The sequence below is a fragment of the Salvelinus sp. IW2-2015 genome, linkage group LG15, assembly GCF_002910315.2.
Source record: "Salvelinus sp. IW2-2015 linkage group LG15, ASM291031v2, whole genome shotgun sequence".
Classification (NCBI taxonomy): domain Eukaryota; kingdom Metazoa; phylum Chordata; class Actinopteri; order Salmoniformes; family Salmonidae; genus Salvelinus; species Salvelinus sp. IW2-2015.
This window is the reverse complement of record NC_036855.1, coordinates 45421817-45447265: the sequence shown is the minus strand read 5'-3', so window position 1 is coordinate 45447265 and position 25449 is coordinate 45421817. Positions and strand designations below refer to the sequence as shown.

The following is a 25449-nucleotide window of genomic DNA, read 5'->3' as shown; positions in this document are numbered from 1 at the left end:
TTTACATAGGCTCTACCTCATGGTAACTAGCCATGTTGTCTTGTTCCCATTCGTGCCAGGATACTATCAATATAATAGCTGATGCAATTACTCAGTAATAATACATTTTCAACATAATGCCGTCCTCAGATCATTTACTGACCTTAGMTCAGTTTCCAGGGGCAACTTCATGCTACTCACACCATCAACAGGCTGCCATTGGACAKATTTCGTCCTGAAGCCTGCTTTACCACAGTGCCCTCTAGTGTCCCCCCAACTCCTACTCAAACAACCACATGATTGCTCAATACTGAGCCCGTCGGCTGACAATGACAGTGCCCAATGTCAATATCATAACTACTTCTGACTCACTCCTGGACGTCAACTCACAGTCAGTCAGCGTGGACTGTGAATGAACACCGGTCTGCAGGAAGAGGCTACAAGAACCTTCAGCAACATAAGACCTGCACTTTTACTAGTATCATTAATTTGAACAGCACAGTTTGCTCTGAGAGGTTAGAGGATGCACTGCGTTATATCCTGGTTTATTCATGTGCTTATGTTCCTTTTAACTTCCTCTGTATATCTAAATGGATCCTGCTTGGAATCAGGTAAGACCTTTCTTGTATGAAGTCAAAGGTCAACTCAMAGTTGTATAGTATTGTAAGTGTACATAGCAATTAACAGTCAGATGAAATGTATGATCTACACAGAAACAGATGGGATTGTTAAATTGAGAGCATGCCTATAAGTGAGCTAGCTATATGTTTTTTTAGCAGGYAGTAAACCTCCTCGGCCAATAATCTCTGAGCTGCGGGCTAATGTTGCTACACAGAGCCTTGTGGTGAAGTGGCTGGTCAATCACACTGGTTTAGCAAGGGAAAGCGGTGATACTTATGAAATACAGGTCGGACGCACTGACAACCTCACTATCGTTCACAACGTGAGTAACAGTTCAGGCCATTTGTCCAATTGATTGATTATGTATGTGTTTGTTTCCTAGCAGAACCATTGTCTTGTATTACTGTATACAGTGCATTCGGAAAGTAGTTMGAACCCTTGACTTTTTCCACATTTTGTTACGTTACAGCCTTATTCTAAAATTGATTACATTGTTTTTCTCCCTCATCAATCTACACACAATTCCTCATAATGACAAAGCAAAAACAGGTTTTTAGATGAAGTATTACATTTACATAAGTATTCAGAACCATTTACTCAGTACATTGTTAAAGCACCTTTGGCAGCGATTACAACCTTGATTCTTCTGAAACACCTGTATTTGGGGAGTTTCTCCCATTYCTCTCTGCAGATCCTCTCAAGCTCTGTCAGGTTAGAAGTCTCTCCAGAGATGTTCGATCGGGTTCAAGTCTGGGCTCTGGCTGGGTCACTCAAGGACATTCAGAAACTTGTCCCGAATCCACTCGTGCGTTGCCTTGGCTGTGTGCTTAGGGTCGTTGTTCTATTGGAAGGTGAATCTTCGCCCCAGTCTGAGGTCCTGAACGCTCTGGAGCAGGTTTTCATCAAGGATCTCTCTGAACTTTGCTCCGTTCATCTTTCCCGTCGATCCTGACTAGTCTCTCAGTCCCTGCCGCTGAAAAACCTTCCCACAGCATGATGCTGCCACCACCATGCTTCGCCGTAGGGATGGTGCCAGGTTTCCTCCAGATGTAATGCTTGGCATTCAGGCCAAAGAGTTCAATCTTGCTTTCATCAGACGAAATCATCTTGTTTCTCATGTTCTGAGTCCTTAAGGTGCCTTTTGGCAAACAATTGGTAGTTACAGTCTTGTCTCATCGCTGCAACTCCCGTACAGACTCGGGAGAGGCAAAGGTCGAGAGCCATGCGTCCTCCAAAACACAACTCAACCAAGCCACACTGCTTCTTGACACAATGCCCGATTAACCCGGAAGCCAGCTACACCAATGTGTCGGAGGAAACACCAGACACCTGTCGACCGTGTCAGAGTGCATGCGCCCGGCCCGCCACAGAAGTCACGAGAGCGAGATTGGACAAGGACATCCCTGCCGGTCAAACCATCCCCTAACCCGGACGACGCTGGGCCAATTGTGCGCCGCCCCATGGGTCTCCTGGTCGCCGCCGGCTGCGACAGAGCCTGGACTCGAACCAGGATGCAGCGCCTTAGACCACTGCCCCACTCGGGAATCCCATTTTTTTGGTAACTTCCCCAGATCTGTGCCTCGACACAATGCTGTCTCAGTGCTCTACTGACAATTCCTTCGAGCTCATGGCTTGGTTTTTGCTCTGACATGCACGGTCAACTGTGGGACCTTATATAGACAGGTGTGTGCCTTTCCACAWCATGTCCAATCAATTGAATTTACCACAGATGGACTCCAATCAAGTTGTTGAAACATCTCAAGGATGATCAATGGAAACAGGATGCACCTGTTCTCAATTTCGAGTCTCATAGCAAAGAGTCTGAATACTTATGAAAATATTTGCAAACATTTCTAAAAACCTGTTTTATTGTGTGTAGACTGATGAGGAACATTTTATCCATTTTAGAATAAGGCTGTAACGTAACGAAATGTGGAAAAAGGTAAGATTATTTTCCGAATGCACTGTATGTACACAGGAAAGGACTTGACAGCAAGACAATAAACAAAGACATGACAGTAGGACAATAAACATGACAGTTAAAATTAGTAATACCAGTCAGATTTGGCTGTTCTGTGTTTTCATGATGYGTTTCATTTCTGATTTCTATCATATAGAGTAAAGTGAGTAGCTGTCCTTTGGGTAGTGACTCCACATTAACATGGACCTGGGTGTCTACTCTGCCTTTACAATGTGCTGACCATTCAATCAGAATACGACGTTTCTGCAGCCATGCAGACCCAAGTGACTGGAGCCAATGGAAGACAAATTATGGTGAAAAATGTAGTTGTTCATGTCTGTTAGAAAAGGCTATGCTTCTAACACTTGTCATGTTATCAGATCTCTGTGCGTTGCCATATTTAAGAAAGAAGACCTCTTCCTTTTCCTCTTCTCTTTTTAACTATCATCTCATCAAAGTTGCTCAATCAAGACTCTTGCTAGAGGCTGGGGATTTTTGCTTGATTCATTTTGTAATATTTATGTAAAACTTGTMAAGTTTAACCTCGTCCCCAGGCTTATTGCACAAATTATTGGACAAATGTATTGGTTTGTTTTGGGTATGCTTGGAAATAGTACAAAAATAAATAATGYTAATTGGTGAAACAACAGACATGATAGGCCCAGGTCAAGCTACCATACAGCAGATAGGGTCACAGACCTGCTCACTGCAGCCTTGAGTAATGAGATATAGACTTGATTATGTCATGTTTAATATCACATGAGTACATACATCATTTATATCAATATTTGTGACATTTGAATAAACATTTTAGGAGGAGTAGCCTTAATTGGTTTTAGCCCCTCGGGGGCTTGGACCCCTAATAATCTATATCTCCTCCTTCCCCATCCAGGTGCCCAAGACACAGTGGACAGAGTTTGGAAAAAGACCAAGATGTTTCCCTACCAGCAGGTGTTAAAGGAGGGCTCCACTATCTTGTTCTGCTGTGTCCCTCCTAGAGGCATCCACGTCACCAATATGACCTTCAACTCCACCACCAGCTACCCCCTGATCAACATCACTCACAGAGTCACAGCCATTGCTGTCCACAACCTAAACATCACACAAGCATCCGGCTCCGGGGTGTACTCCTGGTGTGAGGATACAACAGAGAAGAGAAACACCTACTGCTCCAACTTCATCAGCTGTTAGTATGGAGGAGTATTTTCTCTCCCATCTTGACCTCTGTCATAAGGCCTTCATTACAATGTTATAGCAGATTTCACAAACGTTAAAGCACTTCACATTGTCCTAGGCATATGTTAGCCGGGTCATTGTGGTGCCTTTTGGACCTCATAACTTTTGCTTTATATATATATATATATATATATATATATATATATATATATATATATATACAGTTGAAGTCGGAAGTTTACATACACTTAGGTTGGAGTCATTAAAACTTGTTTTTCAACCACTCCGCAAATTTCTTGTTAACAAACTAAAGTTTTGGCAAGTCGGTTAGCACATCTACTTAGTGATTGACAAAAAGTAATTTTTCCAACAATTGTTTACAGACAGATTATTTCACTTATATCACTGTATCACAATTCCAGTGGGTCAGAAGTTTACATACACTAAGTTGACTGTGCCTTTAAACAGCTTGGAAAATTTGAGAAAATGACGTCATGGTTTTAGAAGCTTCTGATAGGCTAATTGACATCATTTGAGTCAATTGGAGGTGTACCTGTGGATGTATTTCAAGGCCAACCTTCAAACTCAGTGCCTATTTGTTTGACATCATGGGAAAATCAAAAGAAATCAGCCAAGACCTCAGAAAAAAATTGTAGACCTCCACAATTCTGGTTCATCCTTGGGAGCAATTTCCAAATGCCTGAATGTACCACGTTCATCTGTACAAACAATAGTACACAAGTATAAACACCATGGGACCACACAGCCATCATACCGCTCAGGAAGGAGACGCATTCTGTCTACTTGAGATGAACGTCAATCCCAGAAMAACAGCAAAGGACCTTGTGAAGATGCTGTAGGAAACAGGTACAAAGTATCTATATCCACAGTAAAACGAGTCCTATATCAACATAACCTGAAAGGCCACTCAGCAAGGAAGAAGCCACTGCTCCAAAACCGCTATAGAAAAGCCAGACTATGGTTTGCAACTGCATATAGGGACAAAGATCGTGCTTTTTTTTTGAGAAATGACTTCTGGTCTGATGAAACAAAAATAGAACTGTTTGACCCGATAAAATTGTTTAGAGGAAAAAGGGGAGGCTTGCAAGCCTAAGAATACCATCCAACCGTGAAGCACGGATGTGGCAGCATCATGTTCTGAGGTGCTTTGCTGCAGGAGAGACTGGTACTTCACAAAATAGATGGCATCATGCAGGGGAAAATTATGTAGATATATTGAAGCAACATCTCAACATCAGTCAGGAAGTTAAAGCTTGGTCGCAAATGGGTCTTTCCAAATGGACAATGACCCCAAGCATACTTCCAAAGTTGTGCCAAATGGCCTAAAGGACAACAAAGTCAAGGTATTGGAGTGGCCATCACAAACCCTGACCTCAATCTTATAGAAACTTGTGGGCAGAACTGAAAAAGCGTGTGAGCAAGGAGGCGTACAAACCTGACTCAGATACACCAGCTCTGTCAGGAGGAATGGGCCAAAATTCACACAACTATTGTGGGAAGCTTGTGAAAGGCTACCCAAAACGTTTTTACCAATTAAATCATTTAAAGGCAATGCTACCAAATACTAATTGGGTGTATGTAAACTTCTGACCCACTGGGAATGTGACAAAATAAATAAAAGCTGAAATAAATCATTCTCTCTACTATTATTCTGACATTCACATTCTAAAATAAAGTGGTGATCCTAACTGACCTTACTAGGATTATATGTCAGGAATTGTGAAAAAACTGAGTTTAAATGTATTTGGCTCAGGTGTATGTAAATTTACGACTTCCAACTGTATATATACACTGCTCAAAAAAATAAAGGAACACTTAACAAAACAATGTAACTCCAAGTCAATCACACTTCTGTGAATCAAACTGTCCACTTAGGAAGCACACTGATTGACATAAATTTCACATGCTGTTGTGCAAATGGAATAGACAACAGGTGGAAATATAGGCAATTAGCAGACACCCCCAATAAAGAGTGGTTCTGCAGGTGGTGACACAGACCACTTCTCAGTTCCTATGCTTCCTGGCTGATGTTTTGGTCACTTTTGAATGCTGGCGGTGCTTTCACTCTAGTGGTAGCATGAGACGGAGTCTACAACCCACACAAGTGGCTCAGGTAGTGCAGCTCATCCAGGATGGCACATCAATGCAGCTGTGGCAAGAAGGTTTGCTGTGTCTGTCAGCGTAGTGTCCAGAGCATGGAGGCGCTAGCAGGAGACAAATGACCTCTAGCAGGCCACAAATGTGCATGTGTCTGCTCAAACGCGGTCAGAAACAGACTCCATGAGGGTGGTATGAGGGCCCGACGTCCACAGGGGGGGATGTGCTTACAGCCCAAACACCGTGCAGGATGTTTGGCATTTGCCAGAGAACACCAAGATTGGAAAATTCGCCTGGGCGCCCTGTGCTCTTACAGATGAGAAAGCAGGGTTCACACTGAGCACATAAGCCAACATTGTTGACAGACGTGACAAGAGTCTGGAGACGCCGTGGAGAACGTTCTGCTGGCCTGCAACATCTCCAGCATGACCGGTTTGGTGGTGGGTGGGCAGTCATGGTGTGCGGGTGGCATTTCTTTGGGGGGCCGCACAGCCCTCCATGTGCTCGCCAGAGGTAGCCTGACTGCCATTAGTACCTGAGATGAGATCCTCAGACCCCTTGTGAGACCATATGCTGGTGCGGTTGGCCCTGGGTTCCTCCTAATGCAAGACAATGCGTAGACCTCATGTGGCTGGAGTGTGTCAGCAGTTCCTGCAAGGGGAAGGCATTGATGCTATGGACTGGCCCGCCCGTTCCCCAGACCTGAAATCCAATTGAGCACATCTGGACATCATGTCTCGCTCCATCCACAACGCCACGTTGCACCACAGACTGTCCAGGAGTTGGCGATGCTTAGTCCAGGTCTGGGAGGAGGATCCCTCAGGAGACCATCCGCCACCTCATCAGGAGCATGCCCAGGCGTTGTAGGGAGGTCATACAGGCACGTGGAGGCCACACACACTACTGAGCCTCATTTTTACTTATTTTAAGGACATTACATCAAGGTTGGATCAGCCTGTAGTGTGGTTTTCCACTTTAATTTTGAGTGTGACTCCAAATCCAGACCTCCATGGGTTGATAAATTTGATTTCCATTGATAATTTTTGTGTGATTTTGTTGTCAGCACATTCAACTATGTAAAGAAAAAAGTATTTAATAAGAATATTTCATTCATTCAGAACTAGGATGTGTTATTTTAGTGTTCCCTTTATTTTTTTGAGCAGTGTATATAATTCTGTCAGAAAAAGGACATGTTTGAAACTTGGAAAAACATATTGGTCAAACTCAGGCACATAAATCCTAATAATTATAGGCAGATTGTTTAAACATTGACCATCAGATATTTCCTCCCTGTTAGGGACATAAACTAACACGGAACCCAAACCGGCTGTGCGCGTGCGCCATCGTGCGCTATCGTGCATAAATGTATTTTGCCACCCCACACCAAACGCGATCACGACATGCAGGTTAAAATATCAAAACAAACTCTGAACCAATGACATTAATTTGGGGACAGGTCGAAAAGCATTAAACATGTATGGCAATTTAGCTAGTTAGCTTGCACTTGCTAGCTAACGTAAATTTGTCCTATTTAGCTAGCTTGCTGTTGCTAGCTAATTTGTCCTGGGATATAAACATTGAGTTGTTATTTTACCTGAAATGCACAAGGACCTCTACTGCGACAATTAATCCATACATAAAACGGCCAACCGAATCGTTTCTAGTCATCTCTCCTCCTTCCAGGCTTTTTCATCGTTTAAATTATATGGTGATCGCATCTAAACTTTCATTGTATTACCACGACTACCGGCAAAACAGTTCATCTTTCGATCACCCACGTGGGTATAACCAAAGAGGAGATGGCACGTGGGTACCTGCTTCTATAAACCAATGAGGACTTGCAGCGCGATCTGCGTCAGAAATAGGAATGAGTTCAATTTTAGCCCTTGGCGTCGCAGACGCTCGCGAGCAGTATGGGTGCAATAATTGAATAACATGGATTTCTACATTTATTTTGCGACGCTCGCTCACGCGACGTGTCCGGTCTGGTAAGCATGTAACTATCTGAAAGTGTTAACAATACATGTACAGCATATATCTAGATTTAGATTTTCTAAGACATCAAATGTCCCTTAACCCATAACATTTTAAAATAATTATAAAACAATGATTATTCAGTGAAACGTATGCTATTATCAGAACCAGCGCTTTATTTGCAGCCTATTTTCCTCAAATAATAGTGAATAACAATAGAACTTGGTCAACCTTTTTACATGTTAAGTTGACCTCTTCTATCTCTACAAGTTGCCAGAAAATGCATAACATTTGATGGTATTGTCAAATTATTATTTTAACAGGGTGGAAAGCAATAACAGGGCTGAACCAGTAGAGGCTACTCATAGGAGGAAGGGGAGGACCATCCTCCTCAGTGAATTTCATAAACATGTCAATTGTAAAACATTTAAAATGTTGTCCTTTTTAGATAAAACTATGCTGAATATATTCACGTCACCAAACAATTGATTAAAACACACTATTTTGCAAAGGTCTACAGTAGCCTCAACAGCACTGTGAGTAGCACAATGATGTAGCCGGAGGACAGTTGAGAAGGTGAACGGATGATCTCCGCATGTGTGGTTCCCACTGTGAAGCATGGAGGAGGAGGTGTGATGGTGTGGCCGTGCTTTGCTGGTGACACTGTCTGTGATTTATTTAGAACTCAAGGCACACTTAACCAGCATGGCTACCACAGCATTCTGCAGCGATACACCTTCCAATCTGCTTTGCTCTTAGTGGGACTACCATTTGCATCAAAACTATGAAGTAACACATATGGAATCATGTAGTATCCAAAAAAGTGTTAAACAAATCGAATGTTTCTTGGCCCAAGCAAGTCTCTTCTTATTATTGGTGTCCTTTTGTAGTTGTTTCTTTACAGCAATTCGACCATGAAGGCCTGATTCACAGTCTCCCCTGAACAGTTGATGTTGAGATGTGTCTGTTACTTGAACTCTGAGAAGCATTTATTTGGGCTGCAATTTCTGAGGCTGGTAACTCTAATGAACTTGTCTTCTGCAGCAGAGGTACCTCTGGATCTTCCATTCCTGTGGCGGTCCTCATGAGGGCCAGTTTCATGATAGCGCTTGATGGTTTTTGTGATTGCAAATTTTCCGGATGGACTGACCTTCATGTCTTAAAGTAATGATGGACTGTCATTTCTCCTTGCTTATTTGAGCTGTTCTTGACAAAATATGGGCTTTGTCTTTTACCAATTTTTTTACCAAATACCACCCCTACCTTGTCAAAACAGAACTGATTGACTCAAATACATTAAGGAGGAAAGAAATTCCACAAATTCACTTTTAACAAGGCACACCTGTTAATTGAAATGCATTCCAGAATGCCAAGAGTGTGCAATGCTGTCATCAAGGAAAGGGTGACTACTTTGAAGACTTTCATATAAAATATATTTGGATTTGTTTAACACTTTTTTGGTTACTACACCAAATCAAACATTATTTGTGACATGCGCCTAATACTAGAAGTGTAGACTTTAACGTGAAAAGCTTACTTACAAGCCCTTAACCAAACAGTGCAGTTCAAGAAGAGTTAAGAAAATATTTACCAAGGAGACTAAAATAAAATTAATAATAAAAAGTAACACAATAAGAATAACAATAACGAGGCCATATACAGGGGGCACTGGTACCGAGTCAGTGTGCAGGGGTACAGGTTAGTTGAGGTAATTTGTACATGTAGTTGGGGGTGAAGTGACTATGCATAGATAATAAACAGTGAGTAGCAGCAGTGAACAAAAGTGAGGGGGGTCAATGTAAATTGTCCGGTGGTGATTTAATTAATTATTCAGCAGTCTTATGGCTTGGGGGTAGAATCTGTTGATCCAAGACTTTGTGCTCTGGTACCTCTTGCCGTGCGGTAGCAGAGAAAACAGTCTATAACTTTGGGTGACTGGAGTCTCTGACAATTTTATGGGCTTTCCTCTGACACCGCCTATTGCATAGGTCCTGGATGGCACGAAGCTTGGCCCCAGTGATGTACTACCCTCTGCAGCGCCTTATGGTCAGATGCCGAGTAGTTGCCATACCAGGCGGTGATGCAACCGGTCAGGATGCTCTCGATGGTGCAGCTTGTAGAACCTTTTGAGGATCTGGGGACCCATGCCAAATCTTTTCAGTCTCCTGGGGGGGGGRAAGGGATTTGTCTTACCCTCTTCACGACTGTCTTGGTATGTTTGGACCATGATAGTTCATTGGTGATGTGGACAGCAAGTAACTTCCTTTCCTGTAGTCCACAATCAGCTCCTTTGTCTTGCTCACGTTGAGGGAGAGGTTGTTGTCCTGGCACCACACTGCCAGTTCTCTGACTTCCTCCCTATAGGCCGTCTCATCGTTGTTGGTGATCAGGCCTACCACTGTTGTGTCATCTGCAAACTTAATGATGGTGTTGGAGTCGTGTTTAGCCACGCAGTCATGGGTTAACAGGGAATACAGGAGGGGACTAAGTATACAGCCCTGAGGGGCCCCGGTGTTAAGGATCAGCGTGGCAGACGTGTTGTTGCCTACTCTTACCACCTGGAGGCGGCCCGTCAGGAAGCCCAGGATCCAGTTGCAGAGGGAGGTGTTTAGTCCCAGAGTCCTTAGCTTAGTGATACGATTCGTGGGCACTATCGTGTTGAACGCTGAGCTGTAGTCAATGAACAGCATTCTCACATAAAATAGGTGTTTTGTCCAGGTGTGAAAGTGCAGTGTTGAGTCCGATTTAAGTTTGCCAATATGTCTTTCAAACACCGGCTTCGAGGTCATTATCTGTCACGCCCTGACCTTAGAGATCCCTATTTTTCTCTATGTTTGGTTGGGTCAGGGTGTGACTCGGGTGGGAAAATCTATGCTTTCTATTTCTTTGTTGTTTTGCTGAGTGTGGTTCCCAATCAGAGGCAGCTGTCTATAGTTGTCGCTGATTGGGGATCATATATAAGTTGTGATTTTCCGTTTTAGTTTTGTGGGGTGTTATTTTCTGTTTAGTGTCTGTGCCTGACGGAACTGTTCGCTTTCGTTTTTGGATTTGTTATTTTTGTTTGAGTGTTTCTTGTAATAAATATCATGAACACTTTCCACGCTGCGCTTTGGTCCACTCTTCCTTCCACCGACGACGAGCGTTACATTATCACTTAAGTATATATGCATTGTTGCTCGCTAATTACATCACAATGACTAATAACAATTATATATATACATTTCATTACAATTACTTATATCAGGCTTTTTATACATATGTAACTGTAATTAGTAATTGTAATGAAATTAGTAACAAATATGTATCTAAATATACATCAAATATAAATATATTATACAAAAAGAAAGAAATATTTTCATTAGTCATTTATTTACTATATTTTTCAGCAACATTTAGGTGCATTTTCCAGGTGGAACCTAACAAGGTTGAAATTTCGGAACCTAAATTAGCCATAAATCAGTGGGAGTGACAGTAGCATAATGATAAACACTTTTGGAGGATTTGAACTACTATATGAAACCTATTTTAACATTTAGAAATTTKATTMATTTTCTCAAAAAATTTAGCCTAAYAGTGTGAGTGAAACAAACAGATGAACAACATGAAACATGGAAAAATAGATAAGTATTTAGTATAGTGCCTGCAAATCTGGTTCAGGTTATCAGTCAACCTACCAGGGTAGTTACAAACAGCGCAGGAATGAAATCATCAACATGTATTGATCACATCTTTACTAATGCTGCAGAAATGTGCTTTAAAGCAGTATCCAAATCCATCGGATGTAGTGATCACAATATGTGACTCGATTCAAGAAACTAGGCATATGTCACACATCAATACTTTTTTAACCTTTTATTTAACTAGGCAAGTCAGTTAAGAACAAATTCTTATTTACAATGACAGCCTACCGGGGAACAGAGAGTTAACTGACATGATCAGGGGCAGAGCGACAGATTTTTACCTTGTCAGCTCGGTGATTCGATTCAGCAACCTTTCAATTACCGGCCCAATGCTCTAACCACTAGGCTACCTGCCGCCCCAGGTAGAACGTAAACATGAATTTTTTATCTAAATGCTTTTTTTTTGTGGCAGAAATGACTTCTGGAACATGTGAACTTTCATGTGCTTTAATAACAAACTTCTATTCCATCCATAAATACGAATACAATTGCTAAATTATGAGCCTAGTTGGTTTAGCTGCAGAAAAAGATGGAACCTTCCCGCTAGCCATTATTGGCTGAGATAATGGATGGCCTGGACATGCCGGGAGATGAGTTTGAATTGGTCTGCCGTGTAGCTCGCTTCTGTTTATAACGTGAGCTGCTCAGTATGTGTTGGCAGTCCTTTCTACCGCTCTGTTTTTAAAAGATATAACGTTAGTCTTCGAGAACTACAAAAGTTTTGCTACTTTTCTCAACAACGTTGATATCCTGAATTTAGCAGGCGCTATCGCCATATCAATTGGAAAAAGTGATGGGCTACTTTCGGCACACACCACGGTCAGTGTGAACCGGAGTGACTTGACACAACGCTGGCCAAACAAGATGTAACGTTAGCTACAAACAAAACAGAGTTAAATGGTTCCAGTCTGCCGTGAAGCATTCAACCATGTATACGGGTAAGAGTCTAGCTACATTTTCAGATATAAGCTTCTAATTTTGTCAGAAAGTTGTTTTTATTGCAAGTTAAAGCACACTGTTAGTTAGCTAGCAAAYGTTAGCTTGCTGGCWAGCTAGCTAATGTTACGTGTATGATCTGTGTAGTAATATTATTTAAATCAGAAATCCATTTGCATTGCTAGTTATAGCCTAATGTTAGCTAGGTAGCTTCAGCTATGACAATGTTTGTATTGGTAGCAGTATGAGTTGGTATTATGCCGGTTCATTGTTAGCTAGCTACATGTCTAAACGAAAGACTCCACTTCGGCCGGATTATTACATGACCCATCAAATTAGCCAGGTGTGTCTGGGGGTGATTACAGCCATCTATTGTATTTCCTGAACATGTGTACATGTCTTGACAATAGTGACCCATCTACTTAGTAGGTGTGGCTCGGGGGTGGTTATAGCATTTTCTTCAAATGACCCATCAATTTAGATAAGTGTGTCGGGTAAGCTTCATCTAATAATGATAAAATATTTATATATTATTTTTATCTGGACACTTTCAAAGTCAGATTAGGATATAGGCCAAGGACTAGATGAAGTGTAATTTTACCTGGAGTTTTTCCTTATTGTAGGCTACTACTTAAAGCACTTTTAGTCTTGAAAGCTTTGGTTGTTTACTACACTACCTTAGTCACTCTGTTTAGCACATGGCCTGACATGACTCCTTAAAGAKATGGGTGGGGCTAAGTCTTAAGASGGTGTTAACGATGCTGAATAGGTGTWAACAWAGCTTTCCGGTAGATGTACCAAAACATTCAAGGGGGGTTATTTTTTTTAAAGAGGATTTACTACAAACTAACAGGGTGGAAAGTGAAATCAAGGACACACAGARAATCTTAAATATAATAATAATAAATACAATAATCATGAAAAAAAAGGATAATAAGAGCGATTTTAAGTAGGATTATAAAAAAATGAAGAAAGATTTTGAATGGCTTATATTTCTCATAATTTAGAAGTTGATGAATAGCGGGGACGTGGCAAAAACGCCTTCGTCCACTAAAAACAAAATCCCCAAAATTCTCTTTGAGATCCATAGCTTTTGTTTTATGCTGAATGACACCTAACTTTATATTTAAAGGCCTTTGGAATCCACATTTTACACWAAATAAGAGGTAATATTTCCTGGGGACAGARAAGGCACTGGATTGTAGGAATGACCTAGMCAAGTAAATACGTTTCATGTCTGTGTTAAGTCAGTTGCTCCATTCTAATTCCACATCCGCCATTAAAGGGCCAATGCAGGCGGTCTTTTCAAACAGCTCTTACACTAAAAGGGCATTATTATCATTTGCACAATTTCACAGTRTTATTCTAACTTCATAGGTTGGATACATATATAAAACASAGRAAATCACGTTTTTGACTGCACTGGGCCTTTAAGACAACTAAAGCAAGAACATATATTTTCTTCAAAAAATGTACCTTTTCTAGTTCACCTCACCATTACTTTCTGTTTGTGATCTAGTTTCTCCTCAGAGGCCGGAGAACCTGAGCTGCAGGACTGAGGACCTGAGAACTGTTATCTGCACCTGGAACCCTGGTAGACCTGCTAACCTGTATGAACCCTACAAACGCACACACACCCTTCACATAAAGTGAGTCCACACACACACACACACACACACACACACACACACACACACACACACACACACAACACCCACACACACACACACACACACACACACCACACACACACACACACAACACCCGACAGAGCCAGCCAGCCAGCTCACCCACCAGCTTCCTCTGGTGTTCTCTCTCTCAACAGATTATTAGCACGTGGAGGCATAATGATCATACTGTGTCAGTCACATCTCTTACCTCTCTCTCCACTGTGTTTGTGCAGGAACACTGGTGAGGATCCTATCAAGTGTGATGAGTGGTCCTGCAGGTTCCAGGCTGTCCCAGGCTTAGAGTGGTATCATGTCTCAGTGGTAGTCAGAAACCAGCTAGGAGAGGAGAAACAAAGCTACAGCTTYAACATCACTGACAGAGGTGAGGACAGGAAACACTGAGATAAATGTCATGCAGCTCTTATGTTACAACACTGTTTATGACTAACATTCAATGAGTAATGTTGGTGTGCACCCACAACATTGGAAAAAAAGTCTCAATTTTCTCCTATACCACCGTTAGTGTGACGACGTTTTGATCATCAGGGGTATCTAGATCATAAGATATATTCTATTTGCATGCTGTGTGTGTGAAGTGTTCCCAGTCCCAGAGGGAGTGAAAGTGAGTCCAGGGGTGACTGAAGCAAACGTGTCCTGGGTTGTGAGGGGGAACCTGTCTGGGGTGGAGCTCTTCTGCCAGGTCACAGCAGACCCAGTAGAGCCTAGGAGACCGACACGCCTGGCTGAAGCAGCAGACCTACAGAGCACATCCATGGTGAGAAAAACAATCATTGACAGGTGACAAAATGTAATTATCAATATAGCTCACACTAGCTTATCAGCTTTGACAGAATGGTCTCTTGTCCATTCTGACATGTTTTTAGTGGCTATCCTTCAAATGTGTGATGTTTTGTSTAGACTGAACTACACCACACTACCACTGATGGATCAGTGGTGTATTCACAAGGAAACAAACGGAAGCAAACGGGACAAAACGGGGAAGGACCTACCTGAATTTGTCCAGTGGRAACTATTTGTTGCAAACTGTTTTCCATTGCAAAATGTTTTGCTGCAGTTTGCATTCATGAATACACCCCAGGTGTTTCACATGGGTCTGATATAAACCCAGTGACATTCTGTCATGTCCTGTGGCTGTGTTAGCATCAGGTGTGCAATGGAGGCTTGGACGAACGTTGTGATGTCAGCCTGGAGCAGCTCTCGCCCAACACCCGTTACGCCACCAGGGCGCGCTGTGCTGTGAGAGGGAACCTAGAGGGAGAGTGGACACAACCAACGCACTTCACTACCTGTGAGTTCAATCATAGTGGAGTGGTGAAGTTACTTATTTTTGAAGGTTTATTGATGGGTTGATGAACCCTCTTCCTGCTTCTTTGTGCAGACCCCCTGGTGAGGCTGGATGTGTGGAGGAGGGTCAGAYTGCTGTCCCATGGTCAGCGCAACGTCACTCTGCTCTGGACCCCGGTGAGRCCTTACTGCAGGATGAGATGAAAGAGAGGAGACGAGGAGAGAAAGACATTTCAGATTATTGGTTTATTGAGTGTTGAACCCGGTCTTACATTGTGCTGATAAAATCTCAGCACATGAACATCTCTCTCTTTCTCCTCAGCAATTAAGTGGCTCGGCATCTAGTGTAAAAATCCAGGGCTACAAGGTACGTTGGAGGCAGGAGGGGTCCCAGTGGATCCTGTGGAGGGACAGAGAGCAGACACAGACTGAGATCTCCATTGGCCCAGGGCAATGTGACATGATCATCCAGGCTATTATTCAGCCTGGCTCCTCCCCCCCAGGCCACATCACCATACCTCCGGTGGAGAGAATAGGTCAGTTATCAACACCTGTGGCAATAGAGGGCYCGCAGTTGCGTCACAAATCACCTAGCAAACACACCAGGCGCCATGTTGGATGACCAGAGTCAATATGGTGTAAGTCCTCCAATCGACATGCACCTACCCTAATGCTCTGTTGCTGATGACTGGGATGAATGTAGGAGCAGATTTCATGTAGGAGCAGATTTCATTAGTCAAAAAAGACACCCTCTTTTTTGACTAATGACTATCATACGGACATGTACGGGAGAGGCCTATCTCGCTTATTTGATTATGATGATCAAAATGCTTCTTCATCAGAGTGCAACAAATGTTTGTTGTTGTTGAATGTATCAAGACACAAGGCGAGACCCAAATGCAGACACAGGAGGCAGATGGTTGGAGTCTTACAATGTTTATTAATTCAAAGGGGTAGGCAAGAGAATTGTCATGGACAGGCAAAAAGGTCAAAACCAGATCAGAGTTCTGGAGGTACAGAGTGGCAGACAGGCTCATGGTCAAGGCAGGCAGAATGGTCAGGCAGGCGGGTACAAAGTCCAGAAAACAGGCAAGGTTCAAAACCGGGAGGACTAGAAAAAGGAGATTACAAAAAGCAGGAGAAAGGGAAAACACGCAGGTTGACTTGGAAACATACAAGACGAACTGGCACAGAGAGACAGGAAACACAGGGATAAATACACTGGGGAACACAAGCGACACCTGGAGGGGGTGGAGACAATAACCAGGACAGGTGAAACTGATCAGGGTGTGACAGAACGCTGTTGAACGCCGAAACCTGAACTAAAGACCTCGGTTTAAAAGCTGACAGTGTTTTTATATAATTATATTTATTTTGGATCCTGCGGCTGTTAGGCTAAGTGGCTGTGAGCGCTGCTGTCTGTCCCGGGATCCTGCCAGATTCCGCATAGGGGGAGAGACACGAATGCCCAGCTAACCTAGTTGGCTCGGCAGTCTCAAATGGAAGCCGCTATTGAACGTTTCCAGCACTACAGGAGCTGTGTTTACTTTGCTTTGTTCCGGGACAATGTGGACCCACGCTGACTTTCAATGTAGCAACTGCACAAGCTACTGGGGAGCTTGTGTAGGTTGTGTAGGTTTGCTACTTGCTTGCTAAGAGTAGCTGCTTCGCTCCTGTAGTCCTCCGCAAGCAAGTAGAAAACCTACACAAGCTACTGGGGAAAACCACACCCGCCTACTTTTTCATTTTCTTCCACCCCAGTAGCCGGACTCCGCTCTGGTCTGGAAGTTTGGCCGTCGTTTCAGCTCTCCACAGCCGACTGGCCGGTGCTCGACAGGGTTCCRTACCTGAAGGGGTCTCCCCCTTTCCTGGAGAACGGAGCTGTTCTCGACCCRACCAACCAACAATGGAGTTACGTCACTCGCTGTGGAAATCAAAGAAAGCGTGGTAGCAATACATGGTTATAACATCTACCCGAAAAGACAGAWATTCCGACGGGGGCGGTGTTGCGGTCTATATTCAGAACCACATTCCTGCGAAGCTTAGAGACAAACTAATGTTAAATACTGTTGAAGTAATATGGCTACATGTTCATCTTCCTCACTTAAAGCCCATTATTGTGGGAAGCTGCTATAGACCACCACGTGCTAACAGTCCGTATCTGGATAATAAGTGTGAAATCAACAGAGAAGTATATTTTCTGGGTGATTTAAATATTTACTGGCTATCATCAAGCTGCCCACTCAAGAAAAAACTTCAAACTGTAACCAGTGCCTGCAACCTGGTTCAGGTTGACAGTCAACCTACCAGGGTAGTTACAAACATCACAGGAATTAAATCATCAACATGTATTGATCACATCTATACTAATGCTGCAGAAATTTGCTTTAAAGCAGTATCCAAATCCATAKGATGTWGTSATCACAATATAGTAGCCAWATCTAGGAAAACTAAAGTTCCAAAGGCTGGGCCTAATATAGGTCATACAATAAGTTTTGTAGTGATTTACATGTTGATGGTGTAAAGAATATTTGCTGGTCTGTGGTGTATAATGAGGAGCAACCAGTAGYTGCACTTGACACATTTATGAAATTGCTTATTCCAGCTACTWATAAGCAATCACCCACTAAGAMAATTACTGTAAAAACTGTTAAATCCCCTTGGATTGATGARGAATTGAAAAAGTGTATGGTTGAGAGGAATTAGGAAAAAGGTATGGAAAGTAAATCTRGCAGCCCAACTGATTGGCAAACGCACAGCAAATKAAGAAATCATGTGTCTAAACTAAATAAAAAATTATAATAAACTATACCATGAAACAAAGATCAATTATATAAAGAATTATAGTAAAAAGCTTTGGGGCACCTTAAATGACATTTTGGGGAAAAAAAGACTACTAGGCTCCATCATTCATTGAATCATTCAAAGCCCACTGATATTGCCAACTACTTTAATTACTTTTTCATTGGCAAGGTAAGCAAACTTAGGGATGACATGCCAGCAACAAACACTGACACTGTATATCTGACAACATTTTGAAAGACAAGAATTGTACTTTTGAATTCCGTGGAAGAAGTGAAAAAAATGTATGTTGTCTATCAACAGTGACAAGCCACCGGAGTCCAACATCTGGATGGAAAATGACTAAGGATAATAGCAGACGATATTGCCACTCCTATTTGCCACATCTTCAATTTAAGCCTACTAGAAAGTGTATGCCCTCAGGCCTGGAAGGAAACTAAAGTCATTCGGCTTCCCAAGAATAGTAAAGACCCCTTTCCTGGGTCAAATAGCCGACCAATCAGCCTGTTACCAACCCTTAGTAAACTTCTGGAAAAAATTGTGTTTGACCAGATACAATGCTATTTCACAGTAAACAAATTGACAACAGACTTTCGGCACGCTTATAGGGAAGGACACTCAACAAGCACAGCACTTACACAAATGACTGACGATTGGCTGAGAGAAATTGATGATAAAATGATTGTGTTGGCTGTCTTGTTAGACTTCAGTGCAGCTTTTGGCATTATTGATMATGGAAAAACATATGTGTTATGACTTTACACCCTCTGCTATAATGTGGATAAAGAGTTACTTGTATAACAGAACACAGAGGGTGTTCTTCAACGGAAGACTCTCAAACATAATCCAGGTAGAATCAGGAATTCCCCAGGGTAGCTGTTTAGGCCCCTTGCTTTTTTCCATTTTTACTAATGACATACCACTGGCTTTGCATAAAGCTAGAATGTCTATGTATGCGGTAGACTCAACACTATGCATGTCAGCTACTACAGCGACTGAAATAACTGCAACWCCTAACAAAGAGCTGCAGTTAGTTTCAGAGTGGGTGGCAAGGAATAAGTTAGCCCTAAATATTTCTAAAACTAAAAGCATTGTATTTGGGACAAAACATTCATTAAACCCTAAAACTCAAATACATCTTGGAATAAATAATGTGGAAATTGAGTAAGTTGAGATCAAATCAAATGTATTAGTCACATGCGCTGAATACAACAGGTGTAGACCTTACAGTGAAATGCTTACTTACGAGTCCCTAACCAACAGTGCAGTTTCAAAAAATACGGATAAGAAATTAAATTAAGAAGTAATTAAAGAGAAGCAGTAAAAAATAACAATATATACAGTGCCGGTACAGAGTCAATGTGCGGGGGCACCGGTTAGTTGAGGTAGTATATACAGTACAATTAGGTAGAGTTAATGAAAGTGACTATGCATAGAWGACAACAGAGAGTGGCAGTGGTGTGGAGACGGGGGGAGTCTTATGGCTTAGGTAGAAGCTGTTAAGAAGCCTCTTGGACCTAGACTTGGCGCTCCCGTACCGCTTGCCGTGCGGTAGCAGAGAGAACAGTCTATGACTAGGGTGGCTGGAGTCTTTGACAATTTTTAGGGCCTTCCTCTGACACTGCCTGGTATAGTAGTCCTGGATGGCAGGAAGMTTGGCCCCAGTGATGTACTGGGCCGTTCGCACTACCCTCTGTAGTGCCTTGCAGTCAGAGGCCAAGCAGTTGCCATACCAGGCAGTGATGCAACCAGTCAGGATSCTCTCAATTGTGCAGCTGTRGAACCCTTTGAGGATCTRAGGACCCATGCCAAATCATTTCAGTCTCCTGAGGGGGAATMGTTTTTGTCGTGCCCTCTTCACGACTGTCATGGTGTGCGTGGACACACTTTTATCATGATGGCAAGTTGAAGTTGCTCTACTCAAATGGCACAACAGAATCATTCAGATTGACCAAAGCACAGCCAATGACACCGTCTCCTTCCATATTTAGAAAAGGGCGAAGTAGAAGTAAAAACTGATGCTGCTGCARCATTGCTMATCTTCACAGTGGKAATCCAGTCGACATGGGTGTCTTGATAGAGGTCAGCTGRTGAACCTACCAWAAAGAAATGAAAAGCACACCAACTGTTAGAATATCACTTTTTCAGGTCAACTATACCATCAGGGCTTTTGATTATTTTGGTTGTGTTTCATTCAGGTGTTTTGGTGTCATATAAAGATTCAATMTATTGTTSGGCTGGAACAACCAATRGTCAACACAGCAGGTTGTCTTATGCCATTGAGGCATTTGTCCCATGCTGTGATGTCCATACATTTAACCTCCTCAGTTGAATAAAGTTCAAATTATCATTGGTTCAGTGCCACTGAATGTTTGGGGAAAATAATGTCCTCCTCCAGGGTAGATGGATGTCATATTGTACAATTTGTGCATCCCTTTTCATAGGCCTAGATTACATGGTTGCATTCGATGACAAGGTTATTTTAATTGATCTGTTAATTGATCTGTTGACAAATCACATTTTATTTGTCACATGCGCCGAATACAACAGGTATACTTACAGTGAAATGCTTACTTACAAGCCCTTAACCAACCATGCAGTTGTAAGAAAAATAGGTGTTAAGTATAAATAGATAAGTAAAAAAAAATATATATATTAAAGAGCAGCAGTAACATAACAGTAGTGAGGCTATATACAGGGGGTACGCGGCAAGAGTCAATCAATGTGCGGGTGCACCGGTTAGTCGAGGTAATTGAGGTAATATGTACATGTAGGTAGAGTTAAAGTGACTATGCATAGAAAATAACAGAGAGTAGCAGCAGCGTAAGGGGGGGGGGGGGGGCAATGCAAATAGTCTGGGTGTCAACAGAGTAGGCCTAGGCTCCTGTGATTTCGTATTAAAAAATATTGTTTCCAGTCATATAAAGTATAGTAAAATTGCATGTTTATCAAACGCCACATTTTTCTTGTGCAAAGGAAAGAAACGACTCTTATATAGCCTATAGGCCTACACCACCAAGCGCTCATTAATAGCCTCAATTATGACTATCCCAATCTACTCATCAAATTAGGAATAGTAGGCTTACATTAGTATGCAAGTGCAATGATAGATGCATGCAATGCTTTATTAAAGGTTAACTTTTATGGTGAAAAAGTTGCTTCCCCAAAACTTGAAACTCATGCACTGCCTATGTAAGAGACTCATGCTAATAGCTAGACTACAAGTTTTTTAACTAGCTAATGTTGGCTAACTTGGTCTTGTTTTTAACACCTGGTTAGCATAACAGCTAAGAACTAAACTTGAAATCAGACTTACCAGTGATGAAATGATCGGAGCAGACCCTGTAATGACAGCTGTCTGGGTTCAGGTCTTGACAGGCAAAACAGTTTCTTTGCTTTTCTGACAGTTCTTGAGAYTTATCTCCTCGGTGTAAAAWTTTTTAGGCACTGTTATCATGCAATTTGGGGTAGCCACTCAGCTGTTGATGTCGTAAGAATTCATGCGGTGGTCTTCYAACATGGCCGYCAGGAGGYGTCGTACGTCACCTGCAAGCCCTCTATACCTGCCTGCTTTGTGCCAACACCTGTTCCAAAACGGCTGTACCAACATATTTTCCAATTCTTGTGCTGATACCAGTGCTGATAACTGAGCCAACATTCTTGTCTTACWGCTGTTACAGTTGTACACAGGTTGCTCTTCTTTGGGCCTACAGCAGTTCTGTGAGTGAGACTGTCTCTAGCTCTCTTATTGTCTTTCGTCCAGAGTATCTTCGGAATGCCACGCGTGTGAGTGGCAGTGCCAGCGGAGGCTTCCACCTCATCTGGAAAGAKCAGGAAGCTGTCACTTGTGGGTACACTGTGGAGTGGTGCACAGTGGGAAGCGGAGTTTCCTGCACTCTGCAATGGAGGAGGGTGCCAATGGGAAACACATCAGTGTCCCTACCAGCAGGTATCACACAACAGGTTTACACACACCACCATTACCCTTGTAGGTAACATTTTACATGAAGTTGCTATGTAGTAATACTGTAATTACAGTAGTAACAAAGAAAAGGGAAACTGTCCAAAATCTAATTCAACTTAAAGCCTACTGGCACTACCTTTTAGTTACAATATTTATATTTTGCAGGGGATTTTAAAGCGGGTCATAGGTACACCTTTGATATATATGGCTGCACTGACGAAGGAGACAAACTACTGGGGATCCRCACTGGCTACTCCCAGGAACTCAGTGAGTGGGTTACGTTGTGATTATGTGTTGTGACAAGTAAGATATGGGTTGTGAAAGTTGTAGGGGATGTCTCTCTCTCTCATGTTTAACCCCTTCCCCTCTCTTTCTCTCTTCCTCCTTTCTCTCAACCTATAGAGCCTGTCCAGTCTCCCAGGCTGGTTGAGCCCATTAGAACAACTTCCTCTTCTGTGACACTGGAGTGGCGTTACCATGAGGACGACCACTCTCACCCAGGGTTCATCACCGGTTACTTGGTAACCATGCACAAGACAGGGTCTCAGAGGTCACCAGGTCATGTGCCAAGTGGGTATCATCAATGTCAACATGGGTAACAAGCAATTCAATTTAAAAGAAGTCATGAGAGGATTTGTTCCTCTGACACAGTGTTTCCTGTATSTAGGTCCTTTTACCAAGACGGTGGCGGACCCCCACAATAAGTCTCTAACCATAGTAGGATTGCAGGARCACCAGAAGTACACCTTCCATCTGAGTGCACTCACTAATGTTGGACCAGGCCCGCAAACTACTGTAACTGTCAAGACCCAGACAATCCGTGAGTCAAACTCCGGCTCGAGCACTCTAGGGGAAGGGGCAGGGGCAGACTGGCTCATACTGAAATGTATTAATTAAACCTCTTAAACGTTAAGTCCTTTATATAGGGGACTTTGAGTGGTTCTGGACTGGTTTCAGACCAACTTTTCTRTGTACAGAACGTTCTGTGAACGGCACAGCACACCGTGAAAGCTCTGGTTGTCCCGCTTCACATGCCGCTCTGTCATAAGTTATATGAAATGGTGCCAATTTTGCACGGTCACTAAGTATGATCATATTTATTTGACAGTTATAAGAGAAGTGGAAAATATTATAATAAGTTATTTATAATTTGATTGTTACTATATTTAGAAAGCATTTCAATCATTTCATGCCCTATTCCCCCACTTCCGTGTCCTCAAAAGTGACTACACCTCAGCAATGTATACATATTTTTTACCAGAAAGGGGAGATTTTGATCTTTCAATAATTACTAGGTATTGTTTATGGCTCTCTCAAGATAAATAATAACTTTTGGGTATGTCTATTTAGGTGGAATTCTACATTTTGAAATAAATTTTACCTGTAAAATAAAGCCTAATGTCCCGTAGGCACACAATTATGTGGTGTGTTGCTCACTCTTTTTAAATCTGAAAGCACATTTGTATTTTAGATCATGACATTCTGAGCCCAGTAGTAATGACCTGGTGTTACAGTATGTGCTGCTGTGTCCTGTGACAGACTCTATTCTCCTGGCTAAGATCTTAACTCCTCTCCTGCTGCTGTTGGGGCTCGCCATCCTCCTGTGTCTATTCTGGAAAATGTGAGAAGCTTTAAACACTATCCATTCAACATTATCATGCACAATTTATTTTTCAAGATTAACATTGGTCCTCCATACCACTATGTCATCCTTAACAGTCAATGTGTAATGTGAACCCTGTCTAACCTCTGTGGCTATCCTCCAGGCTGAGGAGTTGTATAGTGGAGCTGTTTGGGTACCCGGCTGGGATGAACATCAAACCAATTGAACTGGACCGCCACCTACATGAGGTACCGTGCAGTTCTGTTCAGGCTTTCATATGTCTCATGTGTCTGAAGTTGATGAGTACTGCCTCTTTGTCCGAGGTGTTTTCTCTAATTTGGATTTACCTTAAACAGATGAGAATAAACGGATGTACAGTATGTTATAGTCACAATTATTGTTTTGCAATCTGATAGAATGACTGTGCAACTTCTCGCCTGATTCCATTCATCCTCTATTCTGTCCATCACATCTACAGACCAGTGAGAGGCTGCGGTGTCTCAAGGTGGGGGACTGTGTCTGCAGTGACATCGAGATCCTGAGCGTCAGGCCAAACATGTCAGAGAGGACGCCTCTCATTCACCCCAAACTCCCCCACCTTTCTTCCTCTTCCCCCACCATTCCCTCCTCTTCATTCTGCCCTGTGCACCCTTCCTCCTACTCTTCATCCATGTCTTCCTCCTTGCCCTCCCTCTCACCTTCCTGCTCATCCTYTTCTACTCAACACCTGCACCAAAAAGGGTACTGTCCACAGTCACCCACAGAAGTCTGGGATAGCTCAGTCCAGACAAGCCTCACCAACAGAAGTTTTTTCCCCTCTGTGGGGGCGGAGCAATCCATTGAGCTGAAACCAATCAGAGTCACAGACAGCAGTGACATCTCCAGCTCACCAATCAAGCTCTCCAATCTYATCACCAGCGAGCCTTCTGAGGGGCCGCAGTTACAACCAGGGGCATTATTGGAGAAGATTGATGGATACATCACCACTGACTCATTAGTTAAGTCAATGACTGCATATATGAATGGACAAAGCCATTGATTACATGACACCATTCATTCCTATGTGAAGACTTAATAGCGCACTGAAGCCAAATTAAGTCAGTCATGTAGACATACCATGCTCAGTTTGAGCTACTCCAGGAAGTGACGTTGCAGGGTAGCWTAGTGCTGCCCCTCTCATTGAGTWACTCAACTTGAAGCCCGACCGGTGTCGGCTGCCACTAGCAACTAAATTATACTTCTAAATCAAATCAAATTGTATTTGTCACATGCACCGAATACARCAGGTATACTTTACCTTGAAATGCTTACTTACGAGATCCAAGATGGCGTAGCAGTCAGACGTCTTTGKCTTTGTCCTGTCCCTTGTATATATMTTTTTACATCTTTTTCTTCACATATCTTTTWWAAATATYTTCCTAAACAGYAACTTCTAAATACTATCCTGCAACMCGCCTCACCCAATGTGGCGTGGATSWGCTTTTTTTTCTAAAGCATTTCTATTTACTTCGGATCTGGAATCCCTCAACTGAAGATAGCCAGCCAACTACCTACCAGCTATCAGTTAGCAAACCACTGCTAGCGGTCATCAGCTAACCTTTAGCTCGGAAAGCTCTCRTCAGTTCGAACAACGTGACTCAAACCAGAGCATAACGGACCTA

General features: G+C 42.5%; 1 protein-coding gene across 1 annotated transcript; it reads left to right on the top strand.

Moving 5' to 3' along the window:
- The first annotated feature begins 150 nt into the window (after positions 1-150).
- osmr (oncostatin M receptor) lies at positions 151-25449 on the top strand. The gene is made up of 18 exons (XM_070447177.1): positions 151-590; positions 756-922; positions 2718-2874; positions 3453-3746; positions 13964-14093; positions 14348-14496; positions 14711-14889; positions 15276-15423; positions 15514-15596; positions 15742-15972; positions 21987-22170; positions 22351-22452; positions 22588-22755; positions 22853-23023; positions 23113-23121; positions 23725-23806; positions 23952-24036; positions 24267-25449. Exons 1-18 carry the CDS (start codon positions 503-505, stop codon positions 24825-24827), a joined length of 2988 nt encoding a protein of 995 aa, XP_070303278.1. The 5' UTR covers positions 151-502; the 3' UTR covers positions 24828-25449.